At 44.9% G+C, this 12,479-nt stretch overlaps 1 protein-coding gene across 1 annotated transcript in view; it reads left to right on the plus strand.

The window, feature by feature from the left end:
- The window catches only part of CNTNAP2 (contactin associated protein like 2), a 2,079,227-nt gene that overhangs the window by 1,940,290 nt on the left and 126,458 nt on the right, over window positions 1-12,479 (plus strand). The window contains exon 22 of the mRNA XM_029233017.1: window positions 6,974-7,067. Within this exon, the coding sequence (XP_029088850.1) occupies window positions 6,974-7,067 (94 nt within the window). The remainder of the gene's footprint in view (window positions 1-6,973; window positions 7,068-12,479) is intronic.

Here is a 12,479-nt window from a genome sequence, read left to right on the forward strand (position 1 = left end):
CCCAGAGGTCTCTGGGACTGTCCTCAATTCTTTTCATTCTTTTTTCTTTATTCTGCTCTGTGGTAGTTATTTCCACTATTTTATCTTCCAGGTCACTTATCCGTTCTTCTGCCTCTCTTATTCTTCTATTGATTCCTTCTAGAGAATTTTTAATTTCATTTATTGTGTTGTTCATCATTGTTTATTTTCTCTTTAGTTCTTCTAGGTCCTTGTTAAACGTTTCCTGTATTTTCTCCATTCTATTTCCAAGATTTTTTATCATCTTTACTATCATTACTCTGAAATCTTTTTCAGGTAGACTGCCTATTTCCTCTTCATTTGTTTGGTCTGGTGGGTTTTTACCTTGCTCCTTCATCTGCTGTGTGTTTCTCTGTCTTCTCATTTTGCTTAACTTACTGTGTTTGGGGTCTCCTTTTTGCAGGCTGCAGGTTCATAGTTCCCATTGTTTTTGGTGTCTGCCCCCAGTGGGTAAGGTTGGTTCAGTGGGTTGTGTAGGCTTCCTGGTGGAGGGGACTGGTGCCTGTGTTCTGGTGGATGAGGCTGGATCTTGTCTTTCTGGTGGGCAGGACTGCGTCTTGTGGTGTTTTGGGGTGTCTGTGACCTTATTATGATTTTAGGCAACCTCTCTGCTAATGGGTGGGGTTGTGTTTCTGTCTTGCTAGTTGTTTGGCATGGGGTGTTCAGCACTGGAGCTTGCTGGTCATTGAGTGGAGCTGAGTCTTAGCATTGAGATGGAGATCTCTGGGAGAGCTTTTGCCATTTGTTATTACATGGAGCTGGGAGGTGTCTGGTGAACCAATGTCCTGTACTTGGCTCTCCCACCTCAGAGGCTCAGCCCTAACACCCAGGCGGAGCACCAAGACCCTGTCAGCCACACAGCTCAGAAGAAAAGGGAGGAAAAGAAAGATAGAAAGGAAGGAAGGAAGGAAGAAATTAAAGTTATAAAAATAGAAAAAATTTTTAAATTGCTTAAAATAAAAAGTAATTTAAAAAGAAAGAAAGAAGAGAGCAACCAAACCAAAAAACAAATCCACCGATGATAACAAGCACTTAAAACTATACTAAAAAAAAAGACAGACAGAACCCTAGTACAAATGGTAAAAGCAAAGCTATACAGACAAAATCACACAAAGAAGCATACACATACACACTCAGAAAAAGAGAAAAAGGGGAAAATATTTATATATGTATAAAAATAAGGAAGAGAGCAACCAAATCAATAATCAAATCTACCAATGATAGTAAGCTCTAAATACTAAACTAAGGTAAATATAAAACCAGAAACAAATTAGATGCAGAAAGCAAACCCCAAGTCTACAGTTGCTCCCCAAATCCACCGCCTCAATTTTGGGTTGATTCGTTGTCTATTCAGGTGTTCCACAGATGCAGGTACATCACGTTGATTGTGGAGATTTAATCCACTGCTCCTGGGGCTGCTGGGAGAGATTTTCCTTTCTCTTCTTTGTTCGCACAGCTCCCGGGGTTCAGCTTTGGATTTGGCCCCGCCTCTGCGTGTAGGTCACCTGAGGGCGTCTGTTCTTCGCTCAGACAGGACGGGGTTAAAGGAGCAGCTGATTCGGGGGCTCTGGCTCACTCAGGCCAGGGGGAGGGAGGGGCACGGATGCGGAGCGAGCCTGCGGCGGCAGAGGCCGGCGTGACGTTGCACCAGCCTGAGGCGCGCCGTGCGTTCTCCTGGGGAAGTTGTCCCTGGACCCCAGGACCCTGGCAGTGGCGGGCTGCACAGGCTTCCGGGAGGGAGGTGTGGATAGTGACCTGTGCTCGCACACAGGCTTCTTGGTGGCGGCAGCAGCAGCCTTAGCGTCTCATTCCCGTCTCTGGGGTCCGCGCTTTTAGCCGTGGCTCACGCCCATCACTAGAGCTCGTTTAGGCAGTGCTCTGAATCCCCTCTCCTTGTGCACCCCAAAACAATGGTCTCTTGCCTCTTAGGCAGGTCCAGACTTTTTCCTGGACTCCTGGCTAGCTGTGGCGCACTAGCCCCCTTCAAGCTGTGTTGACGCAGCCAACCCCAGTCCTCTCCCTGGGGTCCGACTGAAGCCGGAACCTCAGCTCCTAGCCCCTGCCTGTCCCGGCGGGGGAGCAGACAAGCCTCTTGGGCTGGTGAGTGCTGGTCGGCACTGATCCTCTGTGCGGGAATCTCTCCGCTTTGCCCTCCATAGCCCTGTTGCTGCGCTCTCCTCTATGGCTCTGAAGGTTTCCCCCTGCGCCACCCGCAGTCTCCGCCCGTGAAGGGGCTTCCTGGTGTGTGGAAGCTTTTCCTCCTTCACAGCTCCCTCCCGGAAGTGCAGGTCCCATCCATATTCTTTTGTCTCTCTTTTTTCTTTTTTCTTTTGCCCTGCCCAGGTACGTGGGGAATTTCTTGCCTTTTGGGAAGTCTAAGGTCTTCTGCCAGCATTCAGTAGGTGTTCTGTAGGAGTTGTTCCACATGTAGTTGTATTTCTGATGTATCTGTGGGGAGGAAGGTGATCTCCACGTCTTACTCCTCTGCCATCTTGAAGGTCCCTCCCATCTTTACACTTTTAAAAGTGATTAACTAAATAATCAGAGACATGCAGGATACCATGGGATACGCTGTGCTTAAGGTCTAAGTGATAGGAAGCTTGCACTGCAGCCTGGACTTGCTACACAACTTCTTTGATTTTTTGACACCCCTGACTGAAGAAATTCTCATTTGAGCACTGGCTTCTAGGAAATCAAATGGAAAGAGTCTAAAATGTACAGAAGCAGAGGAAGAGCCTTGGGAAGGCATTGCTTCTGAGACAGGAAGGAAGGGGGGAGAGTATAACCATTAAAAGAATGAAACAACCATTAAGAACAGGATTCGATAGAAACTGCTTAGAACTCACTAGGCTCCCGATACAAAAATTAACTGCAATAAAGGAAACCTCCAAGATGTAAGGAAAACCCTGTAGAGTTTGCTAGAAGCATCAGGGCTGAGGGAGGAGACCCACAGAAGGACCAGCATGGGGGCTCCAGACATCGTGGGAAAAGCCGTGGCCCGCCACAGAGAGCAGAGAAGTTCTGGTTTGGCGGGGCTGGAACTGGTCTGGGGTTTCTGGGCCAGCACAAGGCCACTGTCTGGAGTGCAGGTGGGGAAGCAGGGACCCAGCGTGTGTGTGAGTGGGGCTGGGGAGCTGGGGGCAGGGGGCTTCAGAGCATGCAGGCCATGCAGGGCTGCACAGGGGCTCTCGTTTCCAGGGGAGATGGAGGGTCATCAGGCCGTAGGCTCACGGAGGCGTCCTGCTCTGGGCCTGTGGCTTGGGCAGACCTCACACCCTAGGCCGAACCTCCACTACCTCCCCGCCCCCAAGCCAGCACTGGAAATTTCCAGGAGCCCCTTCTTCCCTCCAGGGCTGAGAAAGTTTAATATCCTGCTCATTTTAAAGGAGATGAAAGGAATTCGTGTTTATCATAGAGCACATATTGAAGGGTGAGTTGGAGCAGGAGGCAATGAATGGATTACTGGCACAAAGAGAGTCACATACCAGGAACCATGATGGGGATCTCGCTGGGCGAGAGATGGGAAGAGGATGGTGCTTGTGTTGGGAGGATTCCAGAAAGCAGGATTGGGTGCTCTAAAAAGCAAGGGCAATTCCGGAATCGGGCAGCTTTGCAACCTTCGTCTGGGAGGCAGGAAGAGTGAAACAGGACTAGAGCTATTATTTGAGAACCGAGCTGGGAGAAGGTGATGTTCAGCCATGGTTTTGGTGGCACGGCTCTTTTTTTTTTTTAATTTCCTCTATTAGTTTTCTACTGCTGCTGTAACAACTTACCACAAGTTTAGGGTAACGCCAATTTATTATCTTATGGCTCTGGAGGCCAGACATCCAAAATTAGTATCACTGAGCTGATGCTCAGGTGCTGGCAGGGCTGGTTCCCCCCCGCACCCCAGGCGGTGAGGAGAGAATCTAGGTCCTTGCCTTTTTCAGCCTCTAGAGGGCGCCCGCATCCCGTGGCTCGTCACCCCAGAGAGTCCGGGGTCCTTCACGGAGCCGCGTCTTCAAGGCCCCCGAGCTGCTCTTCCCTTTCCTGCAGTGCCCTCCACTCCACCTCCCCCTGTTCCCGCAACCCCACCTGCCTCCCTCCTCCTCAGCACAAGGCAGGGGGGAGTGTGAGAGAGAGAGAAGGAAAAAAGTCAGCCAGACTCTTCTTTCCTCGTAGCTCTCCTCCTGCTTTCCTCTTTTAGTACAGAATTACGGCAGACGCGAGAGTTTGATCTTTGTGAACGTTAAAGCCTTCCTGTGTATCTTCAGCACTTGTCATATTTTCTATGTCAGTTGTTCCAAAAGATTTTCCTAACTGAACAAGTAATTCGTATTAGAATTATAGATCATTGCCCACTTAGATTCCTGTCCAGCGTTTTTTCATTAATGACTTCATTAACGAATGAAGACTTGGCATGTTTGTGATATTTATAGATAAATCAAAACCAGGCAGAATCACTGATGACAGAATCAAGATTCAAAGACTTTTGAGTAGGCTGTTATTATTATGCTTTAAAACAAAAGAAGTAAATTTAGTATAAATAAATGTAAATTTTAGCTTTTGGTTCAAGTCACCAACTGCATATATGAAGGAAAGAGAAGAGCTGAAAGTAACCTATGGAGACAAACTAGGAATGTTATTTTACATGAGCTCAGTAAAGATAATACAAAATGTGCCCAAAAGCCAACTCTGTCTGGTCTGGGTCCCTAGAAACAGTTCAGGAAAAGAAGGGTGATTCTGTTGTGTGAATCAGGCCACCTCTGAGTACTGATTTCACCTGTGTCCGCTGCTGGAAGAGTTGCAGGAACGAATGTCAGCACATTTTTATTGAGCTGCTATGTGCTCAGCACTGTCCTGGGCCCAAAGATACAAGAAATCTAAAAGTCTAAGCAGAGAAATTTGATATTTTTTATAAATTGGGTACCATATATCCATAAAATGGAATACCCATCATTCATTGCAAGGGTTTTAGTTGTATGTGTATTGACACAGAAAGAGTCTCCTATTACATTGTTAAGTAATGAAAAGTAAATGCAAATGCAAAACAATATGTGTAGTTGGCTTCCATCCAATTTTTGAAAAAATCAAAAGAATAGACAAAAAATTAACATTAAATTTTTGTCTGCAAATCTATTATTTTCTCTATAATGAACATATATTCTTTGTATCCATTTTTAAGTTATTTAACAAAATAGATTAAATGAGAAGTATTTAGGGGGAGATCATCACTGAAGCATAGTAGGGTAGCTTACTAATGTTTGATATATCGGCACTTTCAGGAAGCCTTTTGACAACAGGCAGTAGAAGTGGATGGAGGGACCGCAGCAGTTATGCATGTGTGCCACCAGATGGCGCCAAAGCAGCTAGTTAATATTCAGCAGCAGAAATAGTTGCCTTTGCTCCAGAGAAAATACAGTAAAGTAGTAAAATGTTTAAGACTCTCTGGCCAGAATAAGTGTTTTGTTAACGATGCACTTGAAATTGTAGAAAGCTTTTCAAAATTATAGTCGAACACGCCGCTGATTGCTTTAATCATGTGTTTTGGACTTTTATCGCAGTGCTACCAGATACTCACCCACGCACAAAAAAACTTACAGTACCCACTCTGCAGGTCAAAACTCCCAAAATTCCTGAGACATGATGATTCTTTGTTAACTTTGAGTAACAATAACCTCGAGGTTTCTAGTAAGCAGTCTCAAGATTCCGGTGTAGGCGGTCATTAATAATTAGCCATCGCTCCTCAAAGTAACTCATTCTCCCCTTGACAAGTGAGTTTAGCTCCCTCCCCGCGCACTTCCAGCCACCCTCTCCTTCCCGGAAGCAGGTCTCCTTCCTGCAGCTTTGCCCATCTTGGCCAGTCAGGAGCCAAGACCCGGGAGTGGATCTAGTTTCTGCAGTCTGTGCTACTGCCTGCAGCAAGTAGCTTCCTGGTGCAGTTCCCACGGGAAGGCCCTGCCAGATAGGGATGCAGTGTTTCCTTCCGACCCACACCTTGCCTTATGCTCACCTGAGCAGGTATTAAACTCATTTCAGAAAAACGAAAGGTTACAAGAGAGGCTTTTCACATGGGGGTACACAGAAGCACAGAAAGTTCTAGGAGCTCACAGTTGGGGGAACACAACCAGAATGTTTGGGTTGTAAAAATTCAGCTAAGGCAAGAAAAGCCACTTAGGGACACAAAGGACAAGAGAAGCCCTGTGATTCTGGGACACCACCACTTGCACTTTTACGTGGGAAGTGTAGTCAGAAATGTGCATTGCTACAACAGGCATTACCTGTAAGCTAGTCCCATCTGCTTCATTTTTTTCCTCCCTCTGCTGCCAACGCAGCTCCACTCTGAAAAGACAGCTCTGCTAGAGCAAAGGTGTCTTTGTCCCCTCCAGGCTCTGATGTTCCTGCCCTGTGGCAGGAAGGAGAAATCACTCTCGTTTTGATAAGCAAGAAAACTATGAACCTGAATCTCAGCATTTGAATTACATATCCATATATATGAATATATTCATATTTGAACATATATATATTCTGAAGATCAATATTTGTGTGCAAGTTGAGAGACCCAAACGGTGAAGAAAACAGTACAGTAAGACGATCCTAAAGAAAATCCATCACTATAGATGCAGCATTTTCTATCTCAGAGGTCAGTACTAGGGATTGGATCAAGCAGGTTTCACTCTGTTAAAATGAGCAAGGATCTTAATCCAGCAGGTAAACTATCCACAGAAGATGTGCATAAGCTGGAGAACAATTCATAAAGGGTCTTCACTTACCAAGCTCAATTTGTTTTCCAATAACCCCAGCACAGGAAGGGATGGACTTCCCATTTTCTCAGGCTGGTATTTCACAGTCAGCAGTGATGAAATAAGATCCAGAAACTGAGGTTCAAAGAATGATGTCATCCCCCTTGGGAGATCTGAGTCCAGTGCAGGATGGTGACATTCTTCTAAAAGTGTCTCTCTTTTTCTTCCTGCAGCTGGATCATTATCCTTCTGTGAGTTACCATCTGCCAAGTTCATCTGACACTCTGTTCAATTCTCCCAAGTCGCTCTTTCTAGGAAAAGTTATAGGTAAGAATTTGGGGTAAATTGCTCACATAATTTTCTAAAGCTACTAATTCGCCTTTGAAATACATTGTGATTGGTGGTGGAGGCCTCTAAGTCAATGATGGTGATGAAACCCATGTTATGTGGTGTGTGACAGACTAAAACACATATGAAGCCGAGTATCTGCTCCTGGCTTCTTGATCTGGAATCTGTTCATTTAAGAGCCACCCTGGCCCTTCTCTTTACTACACATTCATGCTATCTAGATTAAATAGAGGTGTGATTGGCTAAGCATTTTAAAATGATTAATGTAAAGCCAATGAATTTTTTTTCTAAGAGGACGTATATTGTGAACCCAAAGTGGAAATAGTCAGATGGTGGGTAATGTGCTGGCCAAGGAGGAGGTGAATTTGTGGTCAGAATGTTATTAATCGTTAAAAGCACTCATTTTAAAAGATGGGGGTGGGAGGAGCTAGCAGATAATGAAGGGAACAGGGGACCCAACCTATAATAGTAAATAACAATAATATACACTTATATAGGACTTTGTATGGGCCAAGCTCCATTTTAAGCACTTCAGATACATGAACTCATTTACTCTTCCTAGCAATTCCATGAGATAGTCAATGTGATCATCTCCATTTTACAAAGGAGAAAACTGAGGCACCAAGAGGTTACATAACATACCCAAGGCCACCAATTTAAGTGGTGGAATCAAAACTTGGACCCGGGCAGTCAGGTACCGGGGTCTCTGTTCCTGACTACTGTGCTGTAAACACTCTGTGATGGTTGACTCAGGAAAGAAAGAGAAAGGCAGAAGAAGGAGATTTGGGTAGCAGAGGTTGACCAGTTGAGGGATAAGCCCTACATCCCATGTCAGAGAGTGGCCAAGAGCAAAAAGTATTCCAGGACTTAGAACCAGGAAGACACCAGGCAAGACAGGGGGCAAACAGAGTTGTAGGTAAAGCCCCACGGAAAAGGGCCACATCCTCAGCACAAAGGCGAGAAGGAGGGGCAATAGCTCAGTCGGTGGGGTGGAAGTGGAGAAGGAAAGAGCGCCCAGACTCACGGGTCACCTGCCGTTTTAGGCATTGTGCTGAAAGTCTTACGTGTGTAAATGTGACAACTTAATGTCACAACAATCCCGTTAGGCAAGACCTATGATTATTACCCTCATTTTACAGAGGAGGAAACTAAAGCTGAGCATGGTCAGTATGCCAAAGTTACTCAACTAGTATGTGGTAAAGTAGTTTTGAAGCTGCGTCTCTCTGATGAGAGTCCATGGTTAAACAGATCAAAAGAACTTGTCATTAAGGGCCAAGGTCCAGAAGGAATGCAGCTGAAGGTCAAGTGACGCCATTATAGTTTGTTTACATACGCCAGTATTTTAGCGGGACAGGGGCTTCGGCATCCACAGGGCATGGACCCTGAGATGTTGGTGAGTGCCCAGATGCCGCCACGTGCGTTCCACGGTGCAGTGAAGAGCAATTGGAAATTCTGACTGTTCCTTCAGGGTTGTAATGATTCCATCAAAACAAACCCTGCACTATGACACTGATATTCCTAAAGACACTGCACTATGATATTCCTAAAGTAACATCCACCATGAACATACTTGAAACAATGGACTTTATTTCTTTAGTGAAACTCACAGAGTCAAGTTTGACAGGAATGTTGGGTGATTGCCAGGTTCCCTCACTATGCGTAACACTCTCTTGTTCATCAGTATTTCACGTCAGGTGATGAAATTGGCACTTCAGCAAAATTACAGTATGCAGTGAGGCGTGGACCTTCAGGATCATGAACAAATAACATTGTAAAGGCAAATCCTCTATAATAACTAAGTATTTACTGTGCTAGAAATCTAAAAGCGTAACATGAACTTCAGATGTAAGAATGTTACACCCAGAGTCTTCTGTTCACCAAAGGAAAATTTTGCTGTGCAAGCAAACGTGATGAGGTACATAAATAAGCACAAATACCTGTAAGGACATCCGCAGTCCCGACATGGAGGTGGCCTCATGGCCTCATGCACCTGAGGGTAAGTTAAGGTGATGCTGCAGGTCCCACACGAGACTTGCTGAGACGGACTGTCATCCACACCAGCCCCGGAGCTCTCTGCAGACAAAGGCAGTGTGTCTTAGCTCCACTGTATCCTAACAAGGAGCAAGTGCTCAATAAACATTTGTTAAATTAATAAAGAGCAGAAGGGAAAAGAAACAAAAAGCATATCCTGCAGAATGAGAGGGTATATGGATGATGATGCTAAGACAATAAATAAAAGTTAGCACAGAAGTGAGATATGCCATTCTCACACACCTTGCAATCTGGTTTTCCTAAAAGTAGGCGTCTGATAATAATGGAGTAGATAGCATGTAGGCTTTGGAATCAGGCAAAGCTGGTGTCTTAGTCAGCTCAGACTAGGTGGCTTAAGCAACAGACGTTTATTTCTCACAGTTCTGAAGGCTGGGAAGTTCGAGATCAAGGTACCAGCAGACTGGGTGGGTGAGGGCCCACTTCCTACTTTGCAGACAGCCGTTTTCTCATCGTATCCTCACATGACAGAGAGAGAAGCAAGCTGTCTCCTGTTTCTTCTTAGAGGGGCACTAATCTCATTCGAGAGGGCTCCACCCTCATGATCTAATCCCAAATCCATCCCCTGATGTCATCACATTGGGGGTTAAGATTTCAACATATTAATTTGGGGAGACACAAATTACAGACACCTCAGTCTGTAGCAGCTGGTGGCGTTGGAATCCAGGCTCTGCCCCTTATCAGTGTTGAACCCTTGGGTACATTACTTGAACCTCGCAGGGCCTGGGTTCTCTCAGTTACAAAATGGGAACACAGTGCCTACTTGCAGGCTGTTAGCTTCCTGAAGTTGGAGTGTGTTGCCTTGTTTTCCTTTTAACTAATTTATTTGCGTCAGCCAGATCAGTGCCTAGCCTATAGAAAGTGCTCAAAAAAATATTTGTGGAGTAAATGAACTACCTTTTTAGTATTAAGCTAATAACATCTTAGGGAGTAACCAATGTAATGCCTGGTAATAATTAAGAAAATAATTACCGTTTTTTGATGCTGGCTCTGTGCCAGTCGTTATGGTGTGTGTTCTAAGTACAGTGCTGCCTATAATTCTCACGACACTGCCCTGGACCACTGTTACCCTCATTGTACAGGAAACGGACCCAAAGCTCGGAAAGGTTATTTTCTTAAAGCAGGTTTCCCAACAGCAGCAACGCTGCAGTTTGGGGTCAGATACATAATCCTTTGTTGTGGTGGTTGACTTGTGCATTGTAGGGTGTTTAGCAGTGCCCCACCCCCGCCCTCTACCAACTGGATACAAGTAGCAACCCAAGTTGTGACAATCACAGCTGTCTCTAGATGTTGCCAACTGTTCTCCCCAAGGGCAGATTCACCACCAACTGAGAACCATGGGCTTAATGTCCCTCCTAGTCGTTGGTTGAGGTGGCATTTGAAACAGATGTGTGACACCAAGAGCTAGGCATTGCTTCCTGATAACACCCGCGTCTTTCGGAAGGATGAAGAAGCAAGGAAGAGATCTGATACTCTGAAGATAAATTCTGTTAATACAATCAAAGGAGTCACACATGAGGACCACAAAAGACACGTGGGTGTCTGGCGAGGCTGATCACTGGCCACCTCCTCCAGCCGATGTTCCTTAAAAGCTTGGTCATTTAGTAGGAGCAGGACTGATGAGAAGCCCTTTAATATTTCCCTCTGAAACTGACATACACTTCAGTGAGAAACAACCAATACGCACTCACCAGCTCTGTACATATCCACCTGGAAAGACGGATTGAACTTCAAAAGGATATCTAGGATAAACCAGTAAGGTTTTGACAACCCCTAGCGATCCACGCCCCCAGGATGTTGGTTAGCTGAGTCGTCGGCTGCTAACCAGAAACTGATCGCATAAAAGAAGGAAAAGGAGGTGGATCTAAATAAATAATAGGACTCCACATGGAGCTCTTTGATGAGCACTGCTTGAAAAAGGGCACATAAAAAGAATGAAAGAAGGGTACCTAGTCAACGACAAGTGTGACTTCTAAAGGGAACAGAGGAAATATATTCTAGAAATAAAACGGTGATTGCTGTCAACCAACATCAGAATTTTGGAATGAGTTGCCACGTTTCTGAATCCTCCAAGCCAAGAAGGAAGTCAGGATCCCTAGCAATGAGCAAAGCTTCACAAAGTGGAGATATCACCAGACCTAGTTATGTCCATCATTCACTAGCTGAGTGATGTCATAGACTTTATATGTCTGATTTTCAGCAACAGATTTAATAATCTTTCAAGAGAATCTTTAAGTCAATTGGAAGCCTGAAGCAGGTCTTCTGTATTACTCACGTTTTTCCAACATTTCTATCAACGCCTTGGATAAAGACACAAATAGGGGCTTCCCCGGTGGCGCAGTGGTTGAGAGGCCGCCTGCTGATGCAGGGGACACGGGTTCGTGCCCCGGTCCGGGAAGATCCCACATGCTGCAGAGCGGCTGGGCCCGTGAGCCATGGCCGCTGAGCCTGCACGTCCAGAACCTGTGTTCCGCAACGGGAGAGGCCACAACAGCGAGAGGCCGCGTACCGCAAAAAAAAAGGACACAAATAGAATGTTTATTAAGTTTGCAAATGACACAAAGCTGAGAGGGATGGTTTAATAAGCTGGATGATAAAAAGCCCTTCAAAAGCATCTTGACAGGCTAGAAAGATAGGATAAAAATAATAAGGTGGAATATAATGATATAAACTTAATTCCTGCACTTAGACCAAAAGGAAAAAAAAAGCACGTAAGTAGAAGATGGAAGACTCCTGGTATCACAGAAAAAGACTCAGGGTGTTGGTATTATGGACAGTTTGATATGAGCCAACATTATGCGGTGACTGATTTTTTAAATAAATACAGTACTGAACTACCTTAATAAGAGAACTGTGTCCATAGCAAGGAAGTACAGTCAGACCTCAGCTGGGATGTCATGGCTGATCCTAGGCACCTCGTTATAAGATGTATATTAATCTTTTAAGAAGACTGGATAGATAGAGGACCCCTAAAGGAAAAATCAAAAGACCTGATGGTATTTATACCAATAAAAAGATATGATTTAAGAGAAGTGAAAGAATCCGTTTTCATTATTTGACAACTGCTCCATGAAAGAAGGGTAAGGCTTCGTAGAGGCTGACTCAGTGGGACCAAAGTAGCCCAGTGAGAGGAAAATTTCAGTTTCCTATTAGAAAGAACTTCCTAATAGCTAAGCTATTCAAAAATGAGTGGCCACTATTTTGAGGTAGTGGACTTTCCAAGATTAAGAGTATGTAACAAAATCTAAATGGAAATTTGTCCTGTACTTTGAGGAGTTTTCTGGATTGAGTGAGACCAGATTACATATAGCCTAAAAACCCTTGAACCCGTAAGATTATGAT

Source organism: Monodon monoceros, unplaced genomic scaffold, assembly GCF_005190385.1.
Source record: "Monodon monoceros isolate NGI ecotype Baffin Bay Population unplaced genomic scaffold, NGI_Narwhal_1 Super_Scaffold_2, whole genome shotgun sequence".
Taxonomy (NCBI): Eukaryota; Metazoa; Chordata; class Mammalia; order Artiodactyla; family Monodontidae; genus Monodon; species Monodon monoceros.